Consider the following 27906-nt stretch of genomic DNA (forward strand, 5'->3'; position numbering starts at 1 on the left):
CACAGATAAGATTACTGGTATAAGGAGGTTGAGGTGGGAGAATGGACGGGGTTCTGAGGATGTCAAGTGAAAAGGCAGCAGGGAGTTGCGGGAGGTGGAGGAACAGGGAGCAAAGTTGCATGGTTGTCCAAACGCCCGTTGTGTGCAGGTCTCATCACAAAGGGAGCGTTGAAAAGGATGAAGGTCAAGAATGCCATGTAGGGTCTTCCTGACAGCCAGAATACCCTACTTGATCTGAAGTTGGGCAACCCTGGGCAGATATCACCACTGAAGTGCTACAGGTTACCGTAATACAGAAAAGTAGAGGACCATTGCCTTTTCTGAGGAATCATGGTACCATGTGGGTCTATGTGATGAGACCCGTTGCCTGTTATTCTGCATCACTGACAGCTGACCCCAGCAGCATGTGAAAACAACCATTCAAATTCGCCTTTTCGAAGAAGTCCGATTCCAAACTGGTTGACCAAAAAATATATTCATCGAAGGATAAAGTTTTAAAAGAAATAGTTAGGTAAACGTGGTAGGTAGAAGTGGGAAAGCACAGTAGTATGCGGGGTAGGAAACCGCAAAAATGAAAATGAAAAAAAAGGAGATCGGGAAAATATAATTACCATATTCCGTCAACCCTTTTTTTATGAAAGACCTTTTTCAGGAACAAGTCACATGGAGCCCCGAATTTAGCCTCTGCAGCAAGCATCGGGATACAGGTTTGTTCCCACTCATCAGTTAGTGTGATACAACTCTTTTCTGAGAATCCTGCAGAAAGCAGTCGTTAAGGGTATTTCGTATGAAAGCAGAAGATGGACAAAGAAATTCCATCGAAGTGTTGAAAATATTTTTAACTTTTTCAGTAAAATAAGAGTCTTAACCGCAAGAGACCAAAAGCATAACATTAGACTCTCACCAGTGCTTCGGATTTCTGAGGGAATGTGCAAACAGAACCAATTCCCTGGGAGCAATACTCAAGACAATCCCATTCCTTTGCTGTAGAATTCAGACCCTCATCTAAGGTACGTACAGGCCCGCCAGGTGCCAAATTGCTTTTTCAGCTTAATGCATACATTTGTTTCTCGAGCCAACCAAGAAGTGGTGAGAATCCTTTGAGCACTTAGACCCGAGAGATGCGGACAACCCTGAGATCACTAGAAGGTTGGAGTCTAAACTAGCACACCCTTCCCCGGCCATACCCCCACTAGCTGGAGCTCATCCCTTCAGAAGCTCAAAATGCTGCCACCATCCTCCAATACGATACCTGCCGGATGAATAAAAATCCCTCTCTCCCTCCACCAACAGTACAATGCTACTGTATAAAATGCCTACTCCAGTACTCTTCTGTTGTGCCCCGCAGCAGAATCTAATCTAGGTACACACAATTAGCAATAAAACAAAACAAGAATATACTGAGGACTTGAGACCTCTGAAAGTACTTGAACAGGAGAGGTGTTGTGAATCATTTGAACCCAAGAGGTGTGGAGAACCATCAAGGGGCTAAGAGCCAGTGAGCACTTGAAGCCGAGAGGTACTGAGTATCAGAAATTACTTGCCTTGAACCCAGAGAGCTGACAAAAAGGAGAAATACATGGATACTTCAAAGTAAAGCAACCAGTTTTGGGACCCAGTGCAATATGTAAAAGACTCAGAGACCTAGCAGATTATATGAATAAAGGATTGTGGAAGTGTAAACACAATGTCCAAAGCTAGAAAGTCTTTATAGACATAAGGCAGATGAGAAAAATGGAGCCCAGAGTCTGTGTGATGGCACCTCTTTCATAAGAATGAGGTAAACCAAATTGTGTAGGATCAAGAAGACTGGAGAAAAGAGTAATTCTGGGATTAAAACTTCATTTGAAAGCACATAAGACATCATGAAATACTGTGAGCTTGAAATACCCAAGAAGGTGTAGGTTGTACATATAAACACTGAAGAAACCGGATTAAAGATGTGTTATGAAGAGAAATCAGAAAATAAAATACTTCCAATTTAGATGATGTTGTCTCAATAGGTATTTAATTGCCAACCCTCAACAAAATGTGTTAGGTAGTGTGATTAATCTAGGGTAGTCATCCCTTCTCCCCAAGGGTGACCCAGCCCCTTTAAGGCTAGGGAGGAGAGCCTGCTAAGAAAGACCATCCCCAGGGGTCTAGGCAAGTGGGACCTCACTGGGAGCGACTACCCTCTTGGAGACAAGGACTCCCATTCCCATGAGGAGCTCCCTATGAGAGAAATTATCAGCTTAGATGGGAATTAATATGCCTGCACTTACTGCTGTATCACCTTCAGCAACCAGTAAAACAATTCCTATCTCCTTGGATTTTGGCAACGCGGGATTTCACCTAACCAACTAAGAGAAATGAAACACCCCTTTAAGAGTCGGCAGCAAACTTAAAGAGACGAAGAACCCAACTAGAGGCAGAGAGAACCTTATGCAGAGGAGATCCTCTGACGAAGGAACATCCTGGAGCGGAGGAGTGCAGCAGGGCTGCAAATCCAGCGGCAGCGCAAGAGAATCGAAGGAGCAGAGACGAACTGTGGAAGGCCGGCATAGAGAGCAGTGGAGCAACCGCTGCATGGACGGGGTTGAAAAGACCATCCCCACTTAGTAGCATAACCACAGGGTCCCCGTGGTGGGCTTGGAGCCCACAAACGAATGCCAATACTGACCGCATCGGGAGACAGTGGTCCGTCGCTCCGCCTGTGTGCACGGAGATTGCCAAGGCGAGCATGGTGAGAAACAGACATTGAGAGACCAGAAACTGAAACAAGTGGAAGATGCTCCGAAGAAACACTAAACCGTGGAAAACAGTCCAACGTTGAATTATGTAGCAGGGTGGTCCAGGGAAGGGGGAGGCAACTGTGAAGTAACTGATTGTGGGTGAACAATGGCAATAGCCATGAGTGTTGCCAAGTTTAAGGAATCACAAAGTCTTGGCGGGCCCTATAAGAGACACTGGGAAAGTAATTAATAGAATAGAATCTGGAGGATTTGACAGATTGCAGGAGAAAGCTCAAGGAAGGTATACAAGGAATAGGGGAAAGGATACAAGAAGGATTCCTATGAGTAAAGATGTTAAGACTTTAAATGCATACCATGAATTACAGAATCTCTTGAGTGTACAAGGAGGATTAAGAATCCTTCTTTATTGACTTTACATAAAACCCTTTTTTCTTTGGAACTAAGAACAATACCCTGAGAAGAAGCACACTAAGTTCAGCCAAGGGAAGTCTTAACCAGAAGCACAGTGCTCTGGTCTTTAGGTTATATTACTAGTGGAAGGGTCAGATTTAATTAGGTTTTGGATGAATGAAATTTTTAACAAGCACCCGTAGTTTAGTTTCATAAGCAGCCGTAGTTTAGTTTCATAAGCAGGGATAACCCCCTGAGCGATAGGAATAGATAGGCCTTTTCTGGCGACTCCATTATACATTATGGGGAAAAGAAAATACATATATCACATGTTTATACAATGCCTAGATTAGTATCAGATAACCATTTTTAACACACTTGGAACATGTGCATTAACCTAACCAACATTTGAGCCAAATTATGAAATCTCTTAAATTTAAACCCAAATTTAAATCCTCTCTAGCTACAATAAACATGCTTGAGGAGGTTAACGAACACAAGAGGAGTGAAACCTATGCATTTAATCTTGCCTCTGGCAGAAGCCAATAGGTACATCACAAAGCATATTTATTTGAATTTACGATAAACCAAAGATTCAAAGATTCAATCGGAGAAAGTATGCCAACAGAAAAGAATGTTGAGTCCATTAAGAGAATTTACTTCTGGCATTAACGTCCTACAGACCTTCATGCTCAGTCACAAGGAACCACGTGTAGCCATTTCTTAAATGTGGCAAAGTCACTTGGAGTGAATCTGCCTATGAGGCAAAAAGGAACTCTCTGCGGGCCAGGGAAACTCGCAAGCCAAGTGATGTGATGGGGCTTCTCTCAGAGTCCTTGTCCACTGCCTAATCCCTCAAGCTTTAAGAGAACCCTGTCAATTGCAGAGTTCATAGAACATGCTACCTGTTCCACTTGCTTGCACTGATGGAAGGTTACCCAATTTAGAAATCAGAGAGGCCATTTTTGATAAAAACTGACCCAGCCAAACGTCAGGGTCAACTGCATACACGTATACCTTTTTCAGGCAGAAACAGAGAATAGATAGCCAGGAAACCTGCAAAGGTGAGGAGATTAGGAGGTTTACAGCTGGGACAATCTTCTCATTCTACAGACCTGGTCCCAGCTCCTGACAACACTATTTCCAAACTCACAAAGACTGGACAACCCAACAGGTCCAAGGGAGAAGAGTACCAATTTGGGAATCTCTTTGTTGAGATGCACAATGCCTGTATCACTTCCAACAGACATTACAATGGTGAACTGTCTCTTTAAACCTGTGGATCCCCCTAAAGGGAGGATCCACTAAGCCAATCATAAAGGGGAAGAAGAGAATTCTGGTAACTGAATTAAAAACAATGAAACTATAGTAAAAGGTGAAACCGGAGCAGGCATAACTCCAAAATGAACAGGGAATGAGGCTAGTGAGAGATCAATCAGAAGAGATAGTGGTTGATCAATGTTATTAAAAGCCCAATGGGAGTTCAAGTGGAGACCGGAAAGGGCACAGTTGGAATGGCAACCCTTGAGAGATGAGCCGCAGACAAGGAGCCACAAAAAGAGCCACAAGCATGCTAGAGTCTATTAATGAGGCTGGCTAAGGCCAGAACCAAAGGAGAAAATTCTACGGCAAGCCATCCGAGAAATCGATCACAGACACTGGTTGGAGCAAAATACCAAAAAGGAGATGCAAAAGCCAGTCTGTTGCGTCTGGAAGCTTTGGCCCAGCAGGGTGACCCTGGACTGGTGAATTAGTATTTGTAGGAGGGTGCATCAGTAACACCCTAAGGCAAGATGGGAAGACATCCGTGCAGGGGGAGTGTAACCAACACCTGAGCAAGCAGCCTAAGAAGGAGGGCCACAAACAGAGGTAAGCGTATCTGTGTAAAGGAAGCAAGGAACTACCTGCTGGATGCAATCAGTTAAAAAGCAAGTTGGAAGTTCGATCACAGAGAACAAGTGAACCCTGGACATCCTGACAAGGACAGGGATTCCTTTGGAGTGGCCTTATTCACCCTTTGAGTTAGCCAGCCTGGAACATTGAGAACACTTATCACGTTTGAGATGTAGATGAAACCCTAGGCCCTTTAGGGGGTCATCTTTAATTTAAGGCCAGAATGTCGGTACAGTACAGAACTAGGAACATTAACGAACAGTACAGAACTAGGAACATTAACCAAGTGATGACCAACCAATTCGAGAAGCCAGGGAACTCTCAGGAACTATCAGAGAAAGGAATCCCTACAATGAATAGTTGAATCCGCTGCTAAGCACTGTGTGCCCAGTTTGAGCCCAAAGAAATTACCCCGAATTGTCCAAGCGAGATTCCCATTGATACAGCAAAACACAAGAGGTGAAAATCTTAACCTCTGGCATTGCTCTGGGCAACACTCCAGACCATCGGTCTTTGCCTGCCACGCCATTACAGAAGGAGAACTACCATATGCAAATCAGGCTTGGTCCAACCCCATAAGGGGCAGTCTCCAGCCCGAACTGCTAGGTCACATCTCTACTGCTCAAGACCACAAGCATCCCAAGAATAAGCCTGATTTGCAGGCTGAAAAACCATGGTCTGGAGGGTTCGCTAGAGCTGTGCCCATGGGTATGATTTATTCAAAACCTTCCAGCCAGCACCTTTTGGTTTTACTGTTCCTATTTATATAGGCCCTCCTGCAAAATCCATGTTTAGGGTTCTTTTGGACAACTTTGAGAATCCCCTCCAGTTTAAGATGGATTCTCTGGTTTCCGACTCTCTTTCTCCTCTGAGCCAGGCTTAATCTAAATCCTGCCTGGGAAAGTGCTCTGTACTTGTTGTGCTCTGCTTTAAGAGTTCTTAGGACTCCTAAGGGTAACCCCAAGGTCTCTCGTGGTGTCCCAGGGTCAATTTATCCTCCCAGTTTGTCACAGAGCGATGCTGGTAGCAGCAGTTTTGTGCACAATGGCCTCCACCAGGTGGAACACCTTTGTCTAGATGGCATCCTTTTGATCCACTCCTCCAGGTTCCTAAAAAGGAGGTTTTCATTGTCCACCTCATTGTAACAGACTTAGAACTTGTTCCTTTCTGTGTTGGAAGAAATTGCCAAATACGTCAACAGATGGTACTGGTCTCTCTTACATTGAAGCCATAGTGCCCAAAGTGTTCCGACTGGCATATGTAGATGCCTGTCTGAGGAGAATGTGGATTTGGTTCTTTGAGCCTGAAACTCAGAATGTTTCCAGATGCCTGGGTTGGTGTGTCCGGTGAGACTGGGGTCCAAGAAACTTCACAGCAAAGCTCTGCCTCTCCAGCAACTAAGAAGAAAGCAACTTTGCTACTCCTTCCCTCTGATCCAGTAAGGACAGCTGGAACACCTAACCTGATCAAAGGCCCCATTCCCCTGAAATTACTGAATTCAACTTCCGCGCCAGTCCTTGAAGAGGGATTCCCTTCACTGCATATGTCCCAGTGCTCCTCTGTGACAGCAATACCTGTTTGTCTCATCTGGGGCACCACACAAGCATGCTGGCTCCAACTCTTCTAGCTCGGAAGCTCCATGAGCTTGTGCTGCCCGTTGCGGTCTGATCCCATCTCCAAAATTCCCCTGAAGAATCAGAGGTGGCTCTGCTACCCTAACCCTTGGAGAGCCTTGTATACTCAAAAGAAAATCCTATGAACCAAGTGAAGTGGACAACAATGCATTCATGCTCAAAATGTAGGAAGGACTAAATGAAAGCTCAAGTATACCCATTGAGTGTAAAGAGACTTGGGAAATGGCATCACTGGTGAGGACTAGAAACCAACAATGTACTTTCTTTACAACTAAAAGGCAATACGGTACAGAGTATGGACCAATTTATTTTATTCTGAAAGATCCAATGATTACTCAAAATGTCACAAAGATTGCAGGAATTTCTCACACATGCTTTGAGAATGCACACAACTTCTTGGGTTGAGGTTTATCATTAATCCAGTGACATTTTGGGTAAACAATAAAAATCTGTCACCCAGAAAATGTGATAGACATGACCATAGAAATGTAGATTTAACACCAATAGAAAAATGGTTCACATCACTAGTTCTGCTCTTAAAATGTTTGTAAAATCAACTGTGAACATGGAAGCTACACCATTAATGTACGGGTTAAAGGAAGAATCAATCTGAAGCCTACAATATGAAACAGTATAAAGGAAAAAGCTGGGCTCATTCAATATGTTGATAGACCTATGTCTAGCCAAGACCAACTTAATACCCACATATATTTTCCATACATGCCTGTGGGAGAAGCAAAGGTAAGTATGAATTAGAGCACTGCAGGGGTGTAAGATCTTAAAAGTGTCTTCACAGAAAATCAATATTAGCGGAGAACTGGCTGATTTATGAAGGTTTGAAACTAATACATGCTAGATGTTTTATAAAACGAATACATGCTAGATGTTTTATAAAACAAATGCATGCTAGATAATGGAAATATTGTACACAGATGGAAAAATGTATGATTGATTATAATGCCAAAGATGAATACATATAGAAAATTTAAATGTATCAACATTTTTAAATACAACTAAAAAGATGTTTTGGATTCCAATTTATTTTTGGAATGTTAAAAATAAAATCCATATGCCCTTCCGAGGTTGATAAATGGGAGTACCACTGAAATCAGAAATAGCGTATTACAGCTCTTGGTTATAAGATACATCTGGCATGAAATGCAAAATAATAATGTGACATTATTATTATTTAAGCAATAAACCCCGGCAGGCAGGGGCATTACTGAGCCAAGTAATTCCCCGGGCTAAAGCTAAAGCCCTTGCCTCGCTCAGGCTTCAAACTGACCCGGGGCATTACCTGCCCCAGTAATCTACGCAGAGGGGTTATTGCTATTAGTATTTCGTATTTTATGTTGGTAATTTATTGATATGCATTAATCGCTTTTGCCAAGGCGCAGTACATTGAAGAAAGTGGGTACAAAATATGACATAAGTCCAATCACAAACACAGGGATGGGTTAAAGGGAGGACAGAAAATGGGCCTTAGTGCGGGAGCAAAATATATTAAAAGAGGGAGAAGTGTGGATATCGGGTGGTAATGCGTTCCAGTAATTGGTGTCTAGCAGAGAGAAGGAACAGAACCATGAAGGGGTACAAGGTGGTCCAGGAGAGAGAAGTGGAGATACTGAGCACAAAATGAACAGGAGGGTAAATAGAGGGAGGCAAGATAGGGGGAACGGGGAACCAAGCCATGGTAACACTTAAAAACGATACAGAAAAAGCAGGGGTCAAGTCTTAAAAAAAAGTGGGGGACTCATTAACACTTCAATTGAATGTGGCATAACCAGAAATAAGCATATCAAGGTACCCTTTGAAAATGGTTGGGGGACTCTGGGAGAAAAGAGATGGACAGAAGAGACTGGCCAATAGAAGAGCGGGGGGAGAGTGAGAAAAGAAGAATTGCTGAATTAATGACCAAACGTAGAGCAGTAAGATGGGAAGAAAGAAGACATTGTACCGGGAAAGGGTTATTTTATTTTTTTAAGTTGAGAAACTGCAGTTTCTCAACTTGAAAAGAAAACTACAAAACAAGATGTCCACCATGGATCAGAGAAGGGAACTACATGCAGTCTCTTCACCCTTACCATGGTGGCCATTGCCGGCGCCAGTGTGCGAGGGACAAAGGTGTGCCAGGTAAGTGAGGTGGGTGGAGTAAAATATGTGGAAAAGGAGTGGGGTCAGGGGAAGTGGGTGCATGGGCGCACTTACCTCGGTCCCGATGGGAGAAGATGTCATCCTCCAGCACAGAGGAGGCTCGAAACCATGTGGTTAAAGCCACCGCTTTGAGCCTCATGATTGGCTGGGAGGCTGCCACCCCCTGCCCCGCGGTGTACTGACATTGTAGAACATTTCTGAGTTTACGGTTAATTGACAAAGAGGATATTTTCTCTCCATCTAGCCCATGAAATATGCCTTAATGATGGAGTCCTTGCTCCATTGAAAAGGTGTATTGTATCTAAGATTCAGATATTGAAATGTCTGAAGGAAAACAAAAAGGCAGAATCATTTGTTTAGCCACATTTTGTTTTCAGCGCGATGCTGTGCCATTAATTATGGATATTTAGGAAACCAATTTCTAAGATCCTCACCCATGCAAAAGCCCACTAATGCGGCAGCAGAAAGGACACCATTTCGCAAAAGGTTCTGAGAAGTTAGCAAATATGCCTTAGAATAATATATTGCATTTCTCTGATCCAGTACACAACAATGTAATATAGTTGACTAGTCAATGTCTGGGTAATTCTGCCCTATCTGCACCAGTTAAAGTGGACTTACTTAATTGTTATATATCATCAATTATAGGGCTTAGGATGCTCGCTGCCCAGGTATAACCAAAACCTTAATGTGGTAAGATAAATTCAGTGGGGTACCTTGGTGATGGCGCGGATGCCCAGTTTTGAAAAAGTCCTGGAACAGGTCAAAACACGCGTCAACTGTAGGGCACATTTGTTATGTTATTAAAAGTGCATGCTGTACAACTTAAAGGTTTCTGGGCTTTAATAATTGGTAAAGCAACCATACTTTGATTGTGAAAGATCAGCACCATCACCAAGGTACCCAGTGAATGCAACATTGTAATATAGTCCACTGTGCTCGTGCCCAGCAATACACCAGGATGCAGTAAAATACAGTAAGGGCTACAGTATGTTAAATGTTAACCAATATGAATATATTACCCAGTGCTGGAGTCAAAGAAAAACTTCTTTTCCAACCGCTTCTTCTCCAATTCCTCCAATGTAGACGCAGACGTATATTCCTCCATACTATGAGAAAGGGCGGTAGTTTGCCTCTGAACAATGTCTGATGATACCTGGAAAGTGGTATTTGTGGGATAGCACAAGCCAACCCGAATCCAGTCACTCCTGCAAAAAAACTAGAATCAGCCCAATGTATGCAAGATGTATGTTAGTTTGTCAGAGCAACGCATCCCAATAAATAACTGGTTTTAAAATTGAAATATACACATGATCCGATGTAACATTTGGTGAACACTTTTTGAAGTAACCATGCACTTTTAGGACTTTACAAAGAGAAAGTATAGCAATGGTGTTACAGGTTTGCTGAATTAAGACACATTATGACCCAGGGGAGTGACGTGGCACTTCTCCATTGGCCAAAGCGAGGGGGAGCCATGTGACTCCCCCAGTCACCAATGCCGGCGGGGCTGTCAGCTTGGCTCTCCCGTGATGAGGGATCACCGGTCTGACAGCGCGCCAATGGTAATGCTCCCTTTGGGGTGCTCCCTCGTTACAGGAAGCGTGTGCCGAGAGCCCTGCCTCCCACCAGCACCATTAAGTCTCACCAAAGCTGCAGCTAAGAGACACGGCCCAGGCATAGTGAATCTCCAATCCCTCAACCCCTGCTCCTTACCTTATGGCGGGGGAAGATGGCTCCGCCCCCTTGCCGGGCTACACCTGGAAGACGCGGCTGGCATTTCCATCTTCATCCACTCAATTTACCGGGTTGCACCCAGCAAACACGACCCAGCTGCAATCTTAGCCCTGCCCCACCCTTTCCCAGAACACTGCATGTGGTTGCTGGGAACTATCAATTTCCCAGCAACCACCCTAGGGTCATTGTATTTTTTTAAAGGCCCCACTTCACCGTAAAGGCTGATAATAGCTTTGTAGGCCACGCCCTTAGGCCATACCAGGAGTCATAGGCCTGTAAATTTCATAAAAAGGCTAGGCCTATTGTAACTACAATTACATATGTAGTGCCACAAATAATAATATCCAAACCTCCACAATCAACAAAACTAGTCTGAGGGGGCCGCCAAACATATTGAAGCCATTACATTTTTATTTCTAAGTGAATAATGAGTTGGGTCATGGAGACAGCTGAATATTCAACACAATGTTAAAACCAAGCCAGCATGACAATTAGTCAATGAAGGCCTCTCAGCAAGGAAGCAATCCGTTTGTGTTTCTAAGGACCTAAAATCTTGGCACAATTACAAATTTGCAACCTTTGAATCGTTTTTTAAAAAAAATGTTGGCAGAACTACTAAGCTCGAAACTCCTGCTAGCATATCTGGAGTAAAAAACGGATTGAAACAAAATTACCTAAAAAGCAGGAAAAAGCTAACCTTAAAACTGAACCAACTTGCCGATTTTTGCTAAAGCCAAAATTTCCTGCAAAGACCCGCTGTTGTCATACCACTTTTTTCTACATTAACAGCAGTTTTAAGGAAATGAGGGTCTGAGACCTTGTTTCTGGAATAAAGGTGTGTGGACTGAGCCAAACTGGAGACTCCGTGACAATTTGCTTCAGATTATTTTTACACATCCATAATTTAGTCTGCCAGATTCTGAACGGGTCTATAATGATCCTATTTCCTCAAAAAATGCAGGTCAACCTCAGAGTCCGCATACGAATGGAAGCAGGTTTAGAATATAAAGCATACACATAGGTTTAAACTCAACAAATTTGATAGCAAATTGCTATCTTCAGGATGATTTTCCTTGAAGAGTTTTTCAGCTTGACTATTTAAGATTCCTGCATACACAAAATTATGAATCGTAGGATTTTTTTTTTCATTTAGGCAACTGCAGTAATTTTGGCCGAAAATTCTACTTTCAGCCACCATGAGATGCTTTATTCTGGAATGCAAGATATAGATGGGGCATTCAATGTCCTGGATCTTGGAAGCGTTTTCCAGCTATCATGTCCTTTCATTCACTACCACGGAAATCTGCTTCCCCATCACAAAATGAACTGAAAAAAATCAATTTAACATTTTTAAGCTTTAAGGGGAATGAGAAACACTCTTAGATGAAAGAGCGGATGAAAACTATGTTGTTTGTCAGCTTTCTTCAGAAACCAACATGAAAAATAAAAATGAAGGTAAAACAAAACGCTTTTAAAACTAAAAATAAAAGGCAATAAGGGATAGAGTTTTTCACAATTTTTGCAGTGATGTCATTGCATGGAGAAACTTTACCTAGTTACATTCTTCAGAGATGAATCCTAGTATAGGATATGGTCATGTCTGCAAATTCCTCTCTCAACACAATTACTGAAACAATATTCAGGAATCGTGATCTCTTTTTATAAGCTATTTTAGCATTACCAAAATATGCCACTATGTTTTTCTTAAATATGTGCGTTTATTTTCTCCAAAAGACCTTCATTGAAGAAAATGTATTTTCTAAAAATAGAAACCTTTCTTACAACACAATCTTCTGATGGTTTCAAAAAGTTACAATTGTTGACCTTTAATTATTATTTTATGTCATTTTATGTTATTGGGCATTTCTATAGCAACTCTTAACATTGGTATGATTCCAAAGCGGTGTGGGTTGAACGCCCTCGGGGATTGTAGTCCAAGTCATTGGAGAGAGCAGTGTAGTAACAAGTGCTTGGGTGCACTCGGTATGTGGAGATGAAGTCAGAGGAGCTGAAAATGGCTTTGAGGGTGTGGCCAGCAGTGTGTGTGGATCCTGTGATATACTGGGTGAGGATGAGTGCCTCTAGGCTGTCAGCCAGGGGTAGAGTCATAGATTTGTTGAGCATGTCAAACCAGATATTGAGGTACGCCATTAGGGTGAGTGCAGGGTGGTTAACTAATGTGGCTGCTAGTGATTCGCATAGGCTGTTGGCAATATGTCTGTCATATCCGGGAAGCCTGTAGATGAGTAGGAAGCTGTGTGAGAGCGTATGCAAGAGAGAGAGTTTGACTACAAGGTATTCGCAGTTAGCTGTGCTGGGTTGTGTTTCGGTGGGAGTGATAGAAATGTGTGGTTTATGGAGGATGCCTAATCAGCTGCCTCTAGAGGGTCTGTTGTGGGTGATGTGCGAGTAGTCAGTGGGAATGCTTTGTGAGCGATTGGTTTGAGGTCGTCCAAGAACTAGGTTTCTGTGATGAAGACGAGATTGGGATTCTCGGCAGTTAGATCATAGATGCTTTGTCTGTTTTTGGTACTTGAAAAGGGGGCAGGTGACTTTGTGGGAAGTTGTGAGGGCAGTTTTTTCTAGGTGTCTGGGCACAGCAGGGCTGGGATGGGATGGTCAGTGGGGCCAGTAGGTTGGTTGGTGTTGTCAGAGTACTGCTGATTATGGACTCATTTCTGTGCCGGACACTGCCCGTCTCTCCTTTTGGAATTAATTATTTTTGTTCAGCAGGTGATGGACAATATTTCAAAACATCTTCATGTGGCAGTAGATGAATGGTTGAAAAAGAGAAATACATGGATGGTACTTGCTCTGGTGCTCGTCGCTCAAGTTGCTACACTTTAAAGTATTTTCCTCATGTTGTTTTCATCAAGAGTTTTTTTTCAAGTTGCCATTTTTATATAGTAATTTGGTCACTGCAAACTATAAGCCACTTGCCCCACTTTGCCCCAAAACCCTCAGCCCAAACCTGTAACCTTGCTCCATTGTGGTACTCTATGAAAAAGCACACTCTAATATACGCTTTGAGGCAAATGGTAATTGAGGTAAAAGCACTTAAAGAATGTGCTACTCAGCAAAGGTGTGGGTCATGAATTTTAGTGGAACTCCAAAAACGCCACAATCTTAAACAGAATCTCATAATTCATTTATGATTCGGATAAGAATTCACTTTATTAGACTGGTTTATGGATCTTTAATATACATTTTTTTTTTAAATCTTCACCATAGTTTACTTGGGGCCAACTGATATCAGAAAATGTAAACAACTGCTCCATCAAACCATTTACAAGAGTGTGACACAACTTGACACTTGCATCCTGATGTTAACCAGTGTCCTGAGGAAGGCTTGTACTACGCTCAACACTCCCCCCTCCTTCCCCCCTCGCCCCTTTCTCCTATTTACTTCCTTGTCATCTCTACGATTTTATGGTCGCTTGTTATTTTGCCATTTGTACTATGATATAGTGTAGGGCCTTCCAATACCAATGCAGCTGGATCAATCATGTTCCCTCTGCTAGCCCCAAGCTCAAAACATCTATGCATGGCATACTATGTCCTATGACAATTTGAATTTCATGCAACATCTGCGCAATTGACTGGCTCATCATATCGTTTACAATGTTTCTTTCCAAGTAGAAAATCATGAATGCTTATTAAAATCAAGGTTATTTCTTAAAGTGAACGAAAAACATTTTAATGTTAATCAGTCTCTCCTTTGGGTCTTGGAGATGTAAAATACAAAATGAAAACAACTTAAGTGTTGGTCATTAGATACATAAAACATTAAATATTTGAAGCTTAAGTGTTTCTCTAATATTTTTGCATTTTTGTAAAAAGACATGTGATGGAGTTTACACTTGAATTTCAGACCAATTAAGTACAATATTTACTCTCTGCCTTTGAAGTCAGCTAATCAGATCGAAAAATCTTTCTTAAATAAAACAATATGTATAGAGTTATTGTATAGCTTACTTGTCAAAGTTAATGAGGTAAAGGAAGGTGGTTTGTGGTGCTTGTCCGTTCCAATGAATGGTATATGTTTTCTGAAGCATTACGACTGGTTGATACTGTTGATAGAGCGCCCGTTGGTTAATGCCTCGTAGTGACATGGAGTTGGAGGGGTATTCGTCCCTTGTAATCGTCATGGTGAGATTCTGGGGGTTCCACGTTTGCACATAGATCTTTGGAGTAACAGGTTAATTAAAGAAAACTATGGTTAATCAAGAGAAATGTATGTCGGTGATCCAAATCTCTAAATCCAAATATTGAACTAAATAAAAGTGAAGAGCATTCCTCAGCTATTCTCAAAGGAAATACTATACTAGAGACTAAAATGAAATTTGGACTCCTTGGAGATGAATGGAAAATGGACAACGCATTCACATTTGTTTTAGACTCTGCAGAACCAGTTACTCACCCATCAGAACAAATTTCTTGTGCCAAAAAAGATACCCCCCCCTAAGAGGAGCAAGGAAGTTTACACAGCAGAAACTATCAAGAACATTGAGGAACAAGGGAAGTGATGGGATGGGATAGTTCGGGACCGCTGACAAAAACGCTTGAATTCTAATAGGTACTTCCTTCATGCACTTCAAATAGATCACCATTTCAGAATCCTATCCTTGGAGGTGGCAAATTGCAGCAAAATCTAAATTGTGCAAAATACTATCTCCAAGACAAGGTGGCAACATCTACCTCACCTTAAGTAAGCAAAGGTATACAGAAACCATGGATCCCCTAGAATTGAGTGAAATCGTATATAGCATGGCTTCCAGATGCTTGTCCACATATTTATCTTTCTCTCTCGCCACTTTACACAAGTCTTAATTTCAGTGTGTAAGGAGGGGTGAGGAAGCATGCTTGGCTGAAGTGAGCATTACTGCATGCACTTTTTGTAGGGATTAAAAGCTAAGCCAAGTGCCAGTATGGCGATTACCTTTATTTAAGGAACGGATTCATATGACTGAGGATGATCATGAAAGACAAAAATGCATGTAAAGCAGTTTATTTATTTATATTTATATAGCGCGCAAACAGCCCAGGGGCATTGAGGCGCTGTTACTTGCAAGTGCTTAGTTACAAAGGTACAAGAGTGGTAGCAGTCGTTGGCACATTATAAATCAATACAAGCATAATTCAATAATTACAGCTTATGTAATTGGTCATTAACTCCTAATTTACTCTCTCATCTTTTCCCGCCTCTTCTACTGCTCTTCTCTAATCTTTGAACTTCCCGCATCTCAGTTTGCCCCTCTTAAATCCATATACCACTCTGCTGTTCGTACCCTTTGTCTCCTTACCTCCCGTGACTCCATCTCTTCCTCGCTCTCTCACCTTGGCTGGCTACCTTTCCACTTACAGCAAAAATTTTACTTTCTCTGCCTTGTCTTCAAATCCCTCCATGGTCTTGCTCCTCCTTATCTCTCCTCCCTTCTCTCCTCCTACTCCCCTCCAGTTCCCTTCGTTCCGCTGACCATTTCCTCCTCACTGTACCTCCATCACCCTGCAATTCCTCCCGTTTCCGCTCCTTCCAACTCCTTGCACCTCTGCACTGGAACTCGCTCCCTCTCACAATCCGCTCTACCACAACCTTCACCTCATTTTGCACTTCCTTTAAATCCCTCCTCCTCCAATCTCCTCCTCGAAAACTCCCCCTCTACCCTCTCTACTTCCCCTCCCCCTTTTCCCTTCATCTGATTCGCTCTCCCCTCTCCTACTCCTCTCTCGCTCCCTTCCATTTTGCCTCGTCCAATTCATCTCCTACCCCCCCACACCTATTCCCACTCCCCTCCCCCCCTTCAGTTAATTGCTCTTTGCACTGTGTTGTTGAATGATTCAAGATGTACATTTTTGCTCCCAATGTTATTTGTTGTTATTTTGTATTATGTTGTTCCATTGTACAGCGCCTTGGTGTAAAGCGCTCTATAAATAAATCAATCACAGCTTGTGCAGTGGGTCATAGGTTAGGTGTTCATGCTGATACGAGGGATCTTATGTGAAGAGGGGGGTTTTCATAGCTTTACGGAAGGCGATTAGGGAGGCCTCACCTCGGATTGTGGGAGGTAGGGCATTCCAGTGTGTGGGTGCGAGAAATGGGAAGCTGGATCCGCTGGCTCTAGCTTTTTTTACTAGTGGCACACAGAGCATGTTGCTCTGGGAGGACGAGCCACACTTCATATAGTGCAGATTGTTCAACTATTACTTCCCATGATGCAGTATCAGATGATTGTGATTCACTTACTCAAATGTTCAAGCCGGAGGCGTAATAATATGCAGTTATTGCTTAAACCTTACCTTTATAAACCCCTTTTGGCTATTGAAGAAACCTGTTCCTGGCTGGAGGCACTAATTAGAAAGAGGCAAGACATCAGTATACATTTGGGGAATGCAGAACCATTTACAGGTTAGGATGATAGGGGCAGTAAGTTGAGGAATTTTATGGTCTAATTTTCAGTAAACTATTGTCGGGATAAGTGAGGTGGTCAAGGCAGCCTCATGGTTCTGTTAAACAAAGGAAACACCTAAAATAAATGGCCAAGAGTAGGACTTAAAAATATACAATAGTGCCCTATTGGCTACCAAAAACTGTACATTGGTCCGACAATTCAGTAATTTGGCTTGCACCCTAGGTGAATCCAAAACTAAAATACCAACTGCCACCATCCTAAAACCAATATACAATGAAAATCACCCGAGGGCACAAATAGGGTGATTAGGAAGGCCCTGGTCCTGGAAGTCTTATGGGTAACCCAGGACAGTATGCTGTTACCAAGTATAAAACCGCTGCAGTGGCAGAGGACCTCAGTAGAAGTCCCTCTGATCACCAAACAAAGGAGGGGAAAAGCAAAATGAAAATGTCCAGAGGACCTTAGAATGCTACTGAATTCCCAAAAATTAAATTCTGTCTTAATAGTAGGAAACTGAATCAAGTGCCTGAAACAGAAGATTGTCTGGTTATCGAGTGGATCTAGTCTGTGATGTACACAAGGGGCTGTCATATTGTTAATTCCTGCCATTTGTTTGTAGTCTTGGATGCTATCCTTTCTGTCAACCTCGCCACATGTTTGGCAAGAAAGAACACCTTCTTCTGAACATAGGTATTTCAAATGACTGATCTCTACTTCTCTAGAACAGACCAACCACTTGAGCTTCAAAGGCATGGAGGCTAATTCCTCTGCTTGGCTTTTGATAAATGCTACTAAACGTTAAGAAGATGAAAAAGGAGCTGTGTGTTGCTGCTTTCTCCAGAATCCCAGGGAAAAGCTGTCACTGTAATAATCAACTAGAGTTTAACACTGTAATAGACACCTCAAAGCCTATAGCACACAACCCCAACTGGACAAGAGAAGTCTTATCAGGTGTTCCCATTGCAGACATGCCCGATACTCTCAGGAACACCAACAGTGTCCGACCACATCTACTGTAAGCCATCTCTTGGTATGTCTGTCACAGTCAGAGACCCTGAAGTCTACGGCAATCAAGTAATACATCCTTGCAAATGGAAGGATATTGTTCAGACATCCACTTCTAAGTGCCCCTCCAGGCTCTATTCTCTCGCCTTGGCTTTTCAACATCAACCTGGCCCCTCTAAAACTATTTGATACCCACCTTGTTTCCTAACTTCCAGTGTTATGTGGAAGACAAGCAGCTCTCCTTCAAGCCTACCTTCTCTGCCTCCTTCTCATCCTCTCTCATTCCTGATTGCCCGTCTGCTATTCAGGTGTGGTGCACTGCTAAAGATCTCTTCATTAATGCCAGTAAAACAGAGATTCTTTTCATTGGACCCCTGCTCTGTCCTTCCCTCTCACACTCTGGCCATCCTCCATGGGCCCCCTCCCTGCTACCTCCTGTAAGGCAAACCCTGGTGTCCTCTTTGACTCCTCCCTCTCATCACGGCTCACTTTCAGCTGCACCGCCTCAGATGCATTCTTCCTTTCCTCACCTTGCACCCAGAAAATCAATGTCTCCAGAGCTCTGGTCCTCTCCAGGCTGGACTACTGCAACAGCTTCTTCCTCAATCTGCCCAACTCCTCCCTTGCACCCCCTTCAACTAATCCTGAACATGACTGCAAGAATTATCCTTGGCTTCAAGCCCACGGACTGCATCTCTCCAGCCCCAAAATCTCTACACTGGCTCCCTGTTGCTGCGCGGATCAAGTTCAAGACTCTCTGCATCATCCACAAGGCTTTCTGGGGCCTGTGACCCCACTACATCCAACTTGCTCTCCCTAAATACCTCCCTGCTAGAGCCTTTCGGCCATCTAGCTCTAACTCTCTGCAGATCAGATGCGTTTCCAAGCAGAGTGGGGGGGTAGGTCTCTCTCCTCCGCTGGTGCCTCCCTCGGGAAAGCCTCCCTGCCCCTCTCAAACTTAAGCCAGATCTCCCTAAATTTCAGAAGCTTCTCAATATCTTCCTTTTCTCATATGCCTTCCCTCCGTCCCACTAATGTCTCGTTCTGCCTCTTAACTCGCTAGCTGGGTCCATCGGAGTCATACAGGGCTCCAGGCCCCCCTAATCCAGTCTACCCCTGCAGTTGGTCTCCCCTGACACCCCTTTGCCCCTCAACCTGCACTGCCCTTCTGTGCCTCTCCCCCAACACTTGCCTGGGTGGGCCTGCACCCGTGTAGCCCTTCATGCCCCTTACCTCACACTTAGCTAGTGGACCTTCCTTGCCCTGCACTCTCTGCTTTCCCCTGGTTCTGTCCACCTAGCCTCCCCTGGCACTTGCTTTTCTCACGGGGCCATCCGCCCTGACCCGCACTCCCCCCCCCCAACCCCCTCCCCTGCACTTCTCTTTACTGCACTTGCATGATCCAAATGTCACATGGTCTAGTAGGATTGTTTTTTGTCCTCCTTGTTCCCCCACCCTCTTGTCTTGTTGCGCCTCGAAACACATTGTGTATAGACCCAATGAATTAAAAAATAAATACGTGAAGCCAGAAGGAACTCTTGGCTCCAGCTGAGATTTCTTGCAGACTATTAGTATTTATAGCTTCTGATGCAGCACACGTGTTCTTGGGGCGAAGGGGTGGTGGGGGCTGTCCCACTGCCTGTGGCACTATGGAAACACAGAACAATCAGTCTTTGAGGTATGGATACACCCTAACCCAGCTAACACATCTCTATATCAGCACCTCATAAAAACTAGTCTTTAGTGAAAAGGTTGATCCTGCCTCACAGCAAAGTAGCATCATTTTCCGTTTCCTCCTGCCACACGTCCTTTTAGCAGAAGGATTTGTTCTGGGATAACACCACCTTTTGGGAAACCTTCCTGTACATGCCAATTATATTAAGCAACAACATCCATGATGGTACAGTAATTGTGGGAGATCATGCATCCCCAGCAGTGGAGATCACTGCATATGAAGCACTCGTAAGGGAGACTGAATCAGAGAACCAGATGATGTAAGAGTTCTCTAGCTAAACTAATCAAAAAGACAGATTACCTTCTAGCAATCATGAGGAAAGGTAGACCGCCTACAGGCTACTGAAACATCATAGAAGGAAATGTTTACAGAAAGCAAATGGCGAGAGCTAGGGGGCCAGGTCCAATTGAAGGACCGAAAAGGGGTTCTGGAAGTTCACTGCTTAAGAAATAATAGGGAACTCTATATAGGAATCACCTATGAACAGTACTGAGGGAGAAACATGGTCCAAATACTTTGCTAGTTTGAACAAGGTGGACTGCAGAAGAGTGCAGATGGCAAGATGGTGCCGGATTCCCAGAGAATAACTGAGAAGGCGTTCGCTCCTCTAAATCCTACATATTGAGGCATCATTTTCACCAAGAAAGCCCCAACGCCCCATACTACTATGCATCTCAGTGGATTGGTGTAAAGCACACTTGAAGATCAAGGTATCGTTTGTGTACAGAGACAAAGGTGGTCCCAATGAAAACAAATATCATGAAATACTTGACAGGAATTGTGGTCCAGGGCCACAGAACTGATCCAGCAAACTATCACCCCATTTCCCTCCTTGAAGAAATGGGAAGTACGTTTCCTGACTTGAAGAGGAAATGGAATGGAAATCTCGTCTTTAAACTCTCATGTGAGGTTCCGGAAAAGACATGGTACAGAAGATCGGCTCTTCACGTTATTTGGCACACACTACCTTGCTCACATAGATTTCACTACAGCATTTGATTTGATTAACACACAGACATTGTGGGGAGTATTGTTGAAGGGCGGAATAAACCAACAGAGCATGAATGCAACGATTAGGATGTTTACATTGGTTTTTTTGCCAAGATATGGTCACAATTGGACCAAGACAGCTAGCCTCCCCATTATAAGGGGAGCGAACAAGGTTTGCGTGGTCACCCCAGTAATATTTAGCCTTTTTATGGGTCTCAGTATCAGACATTTCCGCTGCAGATAGGGGACTTAATGAGTATTATTTGCTAGTATTGCTCTATGCTGAAGATGCCATTTTAGTTGCACAACCTGAATTGTCACTATTGAAACTACTTACTGCCTTTGAGTATTGTTCTAATAGAACAAAACTAGTAATGAATACAAATGAAGCAAAACTTATGAAAATGGGCAACCTTAGACTGCTTAAGAACAAGGTCTTAATAGCCAACACAACTGGAAGAAGTCACCTTCTGTGATTATTGGGTCTTCCGGGTTGCAGCTACAGCCACTGGACACAGTAGGTGGTTCGAGTCAAGTGATCAATTGTTCATTTAACAAAGACCTTAGTGAGGTTACATGGCAGGGTTTCGGCCACTCTTTCAGCGCACAAGTCAGAAGGCTGTCCCCCTACCATTGAATGGAGCAGAGATGTGCAGCTATGTTAATATATCCCACCCTGCGTAAATTGAAAACACATTTTTGAAGAGTGTCATCTAAGCACCAATCTCTTCCCCACATCTTCAATTGCATGTGGAGTTGGAACCAAGCATGTGAAGATTGTAATTTCCCTAAAGCTACTTCGTTTTTGGTTCAGCAATCCAGTAAGACTAGAGGCATGCTCTACGCAGCTCAAGCAATTCCCTCGTTTGGGCATGCTTTTCTTTGTTTTACTCTTCTAGGCCTATGTTATCTCTGGAATAATTAAGAATAAATTGTGGCTTCAGATAAAACAAAGGCCGAACTTAATAGGGGGCACCACATTTCTTCACTAGAGCCTCTCACTTTTGGCACTGGAGGCAAGATGGAGGGCATGGCATCCTCAGCAATGCTGCACTATAAAAGGCTGAGGTAAAGTGGTCTAAAACGGATGCTTCAAGATTATGGTAGAGAATTAAATAAGGCTATAATTTCTGCACATTTCTAGAGTTCCTCCAATGTCATTTTTGTGGAAAGCCCATTCTTGTGGAGAGTAGGATGATCCAGAAGTAAGCTAGTGCCAAATCTGTTTCTCTGAGGCATCACTGTAGATCCTAGAATGTTGGTCTGCTAGATGTATGATCAAAGCTGTAGGACTTCGCATTCATGCCTAAACGGGAAAAGGATTGAACATGTTCTTGTCTTTATCCCCTTGCCACACGTTCTTAAATAGAGTATGAACCTACATTAGAGATGAGGCATTGTTATGAACTTTGGTTTTAGAATTATTGGACTGGATTCTTGGTAATCTTTTGCATGCACATAAAGAATTACTTACTATACCTCAATACTGTAACCTATGTAGATGAGAGCTGCTGGATCTGCCTTTCAGCAGACTACTATTAAAGAACATGAATATGTTTGGTTGTACTGAATCAGATCTCGAGTTGGTGTCCTCAAGTCAAGAAAGGTAACCTTGACCTCATGGACCCATCCTGAAAATACCACGGTCCCCCTGGGACGCCAGTACAAGGCAAGCCTCATTCTGTCTGGATCACAGCCTTGGAAAAAAAAATACCCTTCAGATCTGCATGATGTCCATGTTGTCTCCAGGATAAAGGGACATCAGACAGTGCACTTGCTTCTCAATAAGTTCTAGATACCAGCAACAACTCAGCTAGATCTTCGGATGGACATGTCTAGCCCACTACTGGGCTGCTGCTAAGAAGCCATTTTTCTATGTGGCAGAATTCCATGCTTTGTAATCAGATACCACCATCAAGTTCGAACTGCCCTCTTGCGCACATGGTCCACAGCAGCCGGCTACCTCAAAACTGGCCCAGAAAGGGCCCATGGTGGGCATCGACCAACAGAAGACTTGCTCCCATTTGCTCTCCTGCACGCACCAGCTCATTAGCCCTATTTTGCCCACCATGAAATGGGATTAGCAGGAGGCTACCCAAAACAAAGATGAGGTGAAGAAGCAACAAGTCGCCCGATGTCCAGAACAGGAAGTCTCCACCTCAAGGCACGTGAGCCTGTGCAGAGAGGCAGCAGAGCAACCCACAATCAAAGGAGCAAACAGTCCAGGAAGCAAAGAGGACAGGGGGAGGGCGTAGGACGAGCCTAGGATGGGCTTCCACCAGCAGAGAAGGAACCGCGAGCAAGGGCTTACCTTTCTTTGAGAATATACAGTTTCATATTTCATACTAAATTCTTTAATCAAAGCAATACTATGTTACTCTATGTTTCAGTCTATATTCATATCCCTGCCCCTTCCCTTCTTAGAGATGGCCTTGATTGTTCGGCAACAGTTACCCATACATGAGCCAAGAAAAGCCTGTCTGCCTACGTTTGTGAAGGTAGCCACACCCCCAAAACATAGAGCTGGGCTATTCCTCCTATGAGGACCTCTTATCTCGTCCAGTGAATAACTCAAAATCTAATACAAATATATGAGCGCCCTAAATCAAAATCATCAACACACTATACAAGGATCATAGATACATAAATATTGCTCATGATTAATCTAACCTGTGCATAGGTCCCGCTGCATATCACTCCATTCCAGTCCGTGACATTAATGCAGTCTGGATGCCGGACCAGGTAATTGTCCATTCTGGCCACGTAGCTACCCTTGTAGGCTGTGACGGATCCATCCACATCATGAAATATGGAGTTCTTGTCACCGTCTAATTCGCTATCTTCAAACCAGGGACCAGGTCTGCCAAAAAAGGCTTTCAGCGAAACCTACAGGAGCACAGAAGCAGCACAGCATGAGGGTCAATCCAGCACACATCTTAAGCACACAGGGGAGGTAATGGAAGACACAGTACATCACACCTCAGAGCACCACCAAGCCAACACACATGGACACCATCATGCATCATATCAAAGGAGCTCAGTTAGGTTTAATGAGCTAAACATTGTGAGACTGTAGAAAAGAAATGTTTAAAATGTTAAGTTAGGAGCTTGCGCCAATAGATCACATTCACATCCTTCTTGGCGGGATGCTTGTGGGGAATTTCTGATGCAAGGAGTACTCCGAGCAATCCCCTCCTGTGCACATAAAGGACAGATGTGATATGTAATGTTAAGACGATATAGAGCGCCACCATGGCTTCTCCAATCTCAGATGTTACGGAATACATGAAACTTAACACATCGATTGCCCTCTCCTATGGAAATAATCTAGACTGTGCCCACAAAGGGGATAGGAAAATATGGTTCAGATGAACTATCACGCAAACTCTGGGCCTCCCTCATGAGTATCTGTTACACTGTCAAGTGGCCCTTTCAGTTGTTAACAACTGTACTTCCCATTAACAACAGCCAAACAGTTTAATGGTGGGTACCTAGGTCAAAAACAAAATACTTTCAAGGTCTGTTCTCAGTCCCCTTTTCATTTCCCGCTCACACGCTTGAGCAAAGTTAGGGCTTCACCACTTCTACATGCAAAGGGAATGGACACAGCTGAGAACCAGGCTAAGGCCCAATGCTATACTCATGCATCCATGTCATAGTTCCCTGTATTGCATGCACAGGAGACAGGCCATCTCATTGTAATACCCCTCTTGGTCACTGACTGAAGGTCTGGGACCATCCACTCACCCACCCACCGAGACTGCCTTAGATGTCTGACACGACAACCCAGATTCTCCCTGGAGCCCAAGACAGCCCAGTCAAGTATGGCTGCTTAGACCCAGGACCAAGTGTAACACCCTCCCCAAGCATGCGCACTCCATGCACAAGTGAGGCATGCAAGGTAAGGACAACGTCTATTAGTCCTTATTGGAGTTGGCAGGCATTACCGGTTTGAACTCTCAAAAATAACCCTCCTATTTTTTGTTTATTCTGCAAGGCCCCAGTCAGACACAAAGCATTCCTTATATTGCAATTAAGAGCAGTCCCCACACTCCAATCACAGTTCTCATACATATCTAGTGAGGTCAGGCCTTGCTAATGTCCCACTCTTGAAATCTAAAGGGAGAACCAACGCTGCTTCCAAATAGCCAATATATGGCTACATGACCAACCCGAACCTAGTATTTAGCACACTTGCAGAAGCCTGGTTTACAGAATGCTCCCCGCCTAAGCCCTTGGTGCCTTCCTCCCCATCCTCACACTCTGTGCTCTGGTTTAACCGTCTGAGGGTGAATGGTCGAGGTGCAGCTTGTATCTTTAGGAAAACCCTCCAAGTAACACCACTTACAGCCGTTACTGGTATTCACGGGCCCACACTCAATGTGGAACCGATCTATCCCGCAACAAATGTATCCTGGCTTCCTGTCGGAGAAACACACATGAATGAGTTACAGGCCATCCTTACTTCTATGGAGATATCCTCAAGACTGTCTGCCAGTGCCCTGTTTAGACCAGTCAATATTATCTCCACAATAAAAACAGATTGCCATATTTTCTGACCCCCTTCTTTCTTCAGTGATTTAGAGGGTACACCTTCCTAGATCTCCTGAGTCCTCAACCAACCAATGTTTGCCATTTCGCTGCTCTCCTAATCCGCATAGACCTTAGCAACGCTGATGCTGCATAACTATGTCACCGACTATCCGTACTTGACAAACGCAAAGTAGATTTGTATCCTCAACATGACACAAAGTGGCACTTCTGGTTACGTGAGACAACAGTCTTCATTCAGCAGATGAAGGCATAGTCACTCTTCCCTGCCACATCTGCAGCTTTTGACAAAGTGGACCATGTGTGCGAGTGAAGAGGAATGTTCACAGTCTCCATTTGCCAGTAGAGGCCTTACAAATTCTTAGAAATATCACTACAACTGCAGGGCTAGTTTACATACTCCACCTAAGAAATGCACTTGCCCCATGGTGATGGGCAATACAATATTTACATTTGCTTTCTATAAAATCGACCATGTCACCAAAAACACGCTTCGTATTTGGTGCAATGCTGTACCCAAGGTCCAGCTATGGACGGTGAAACTAATTTGCCATTTACTGCTAACAAAGTTTGTTTGGAGTAAATGTCAAATAACTTTCAAACATCCCCATGCTTGCCAGCAAGGTAGAGTACCATGCAAATGGTACTCACCCTTCATACAATCTGACCAGTGAGTGGGCTAGTTAATTCTGTGAGCCTGGTCAGTATTAAGCATTCCCTTATGTGCTGGTATTACTTGAGTTAAAATAACATTTTTACATAGATGCCAGATTCATCCCACTCCTAAGCACTGCAATATAGCATTTACTGCCACATTTGCAGAGTGCCTGTGTTGGCAATGGCACACTAGCAAAAGATATGCAAGGGCTACTTTAAGAGCGTAGAGCCATTACCAACACAGTCCCACCATGAATGTGCTGTGGGGCCTGGGTACCCACCAGAAAAACAAGTTTGGTGATGTCTCGGAGGCTGAGAGAGACATGATGTTCTGCACTAATGTCCAGGCTCTACTTGGGAAACGTGCGAGTTGGATCCCCTGGTGGTTATTGATGCCATTAGTACTCCAGCATGTGCATGGGGTGCTACAAGTTTCAGATGCCATGAAAGAAAGACTTCCCTTTAATGAAATGACAGTGTGGTTGTGCACCCATTCATCAAAGTGAAACTGACGCAGTTTGAAGATGTCAACCATGGAAGAGCAAAAGCGGCATGGGAGAGAGTCTGCCTTCTCGGTTTCAATGCCAGCATGAGGTTCATATATTGTCACTAAAGAGGTGAGGCCGCGAGCTGGCCAGGAAGCTGCGACCAGCTAGGTAAGTGGGGGGTCAAAAAAAGGGGGAGCACTGGGAGCTAGATGGTACCAAGCGGCTGTCACAGGGAAGAGGCATAGAGAGACAGACACTGGTGCGCAGGGCAGTGGCATGGAACCTGTGAGGGAACACCAGCCTTCAATGTGGAAGTACACTCAGCATTGCTGGAAGAGGACTGGAGGACTGAATCAGTCCTGCTGGGGTTTAAACAGAGATTGAAGATTGCACACAGATGTCTTTGGAGAGAGGTTAACTCTTGAGCCAGCGTATTGGTACATAATGACAAGTATAGTATGCAATACTCTTGGATTATGCTAAAGAAATGCAGCTAACTGCCTTTGGCCAGCAATCTGCAGGTCCAAATAGGAAACAACCAAAGCATGCCCAAATTTTATACAAACGGCGACATAGGAGGCATGAACTGAATGGTCATAAAATAATCTAGGGGATGCCCAGGCCACCCTGATCCATCTTTGCCACCAAGTAACAATGAACAGATTCATTTTATCCTTTATAAATTCAACAAAAATCTTGCCCAAAAGAATATCTCATCATTTTCATGATCTGTTCAAGGATAAAGAGGTTTCACTGAAGTTCCATAAAAAGCTTGTTTAGGAACCTGCTCTGGATTAAAAAGTATTATGATCTACTGTATTTTGTTTTGAAGTGTATGGTTCTGAAAATACCCCAAATTAATCCTTGAATGTACACTGCTCATATTATGGGTAATACAAATGTACAAAACACACACACACACACCACATTAATAATGCAAGGGGCTAAACACTCCGACCTGTAGATAAGGATTTTGCGTAAATGGTCACGTTTTCAGGTGGGCTCTGCTAGCCTGACCCTGCAAGGCCCGTGCAGAGCAAAGGCCTCCACGAGGGCTTAGAGCGGTTACCAACCCAGTCTGCCCACACACACAACAATTAACGCTATAAGCACACGTCGCTCAATAGGTTTCTACTGTCCTTGAACAAAGAAAAAACGTTTCCTTTAAGGAATGGTCTCGCATGGGCTAAACATTGAAGGCCGGAAGGTTTTGTATAAATCATAACCACGGGTACAACTCTAGGCAAACCTCCAGAACATCATTGTTTATCCTGCCAAGCCATTACTGAAAGGGAAAGGCCATATGCAAATCAGACCTGGTCCCACCCCAAAAGGGGCGGTGTAGTCCAAACTGCTAGGTCATATCCCTTCTGCACGATACCACAAGCATTCCCAGACATATCTGTGCCTTGTTGGGCGTCATCAGTTAGGAGTAGCTTGGGTCTTTAGGCCCAGCAGGCTCTGGACCCACGTCTGCGCATAACCGTCCCACTCAGGGTGACTAAAGAAAAACCAATTGGGCATGCA

At 43.7% G+C, this 27906-nt stretch overlaps 1 protein-coding gene across 1 annotated transcript in view; it reads right to left on the reverse strand.

The window, feature by feature from the left end:
- The window catches only part of CEMIP2 (cell migration inducing hyaluronidase 2), a 473131-nt gene that overhangs the window by 81483 nt on the left and 363742 nt on the right, over nt 1-27906 (reverse strand). Inside the window, exons 17-19 of the mRNA XM_069625802.1 lie at nt 23354-23569; nt 14519-14727; nt 9829-10014 (exon numbers count right to left, since the gene is read on the reverse strand). Of these exons, the coding sequence (XP_069481903.1) occupies nt 9829-10014; nt 14519-14727; nt 23354-23569 (611 nt within the window). The remainder of the gene's footprint in view (nt 1-9828; nt 10015-14518; nt 14728-23353; nt 23570-27906) is intronic.

Source organism: Ambystoma mexicanum, chromosome 6p (genome assembly GCF_040938575.1).
Source record: "Ambystoma mexicanum isolate Mex_15411 chromosome 6p, UKY_AmexF1_1, whole genome shotgun sequence".
NCBI lineage: Eukaryota > Metazoa > Chordata > Amphibia > Caudata > Ambystomatidae > Ambystoma > Ambystoma mexicanum.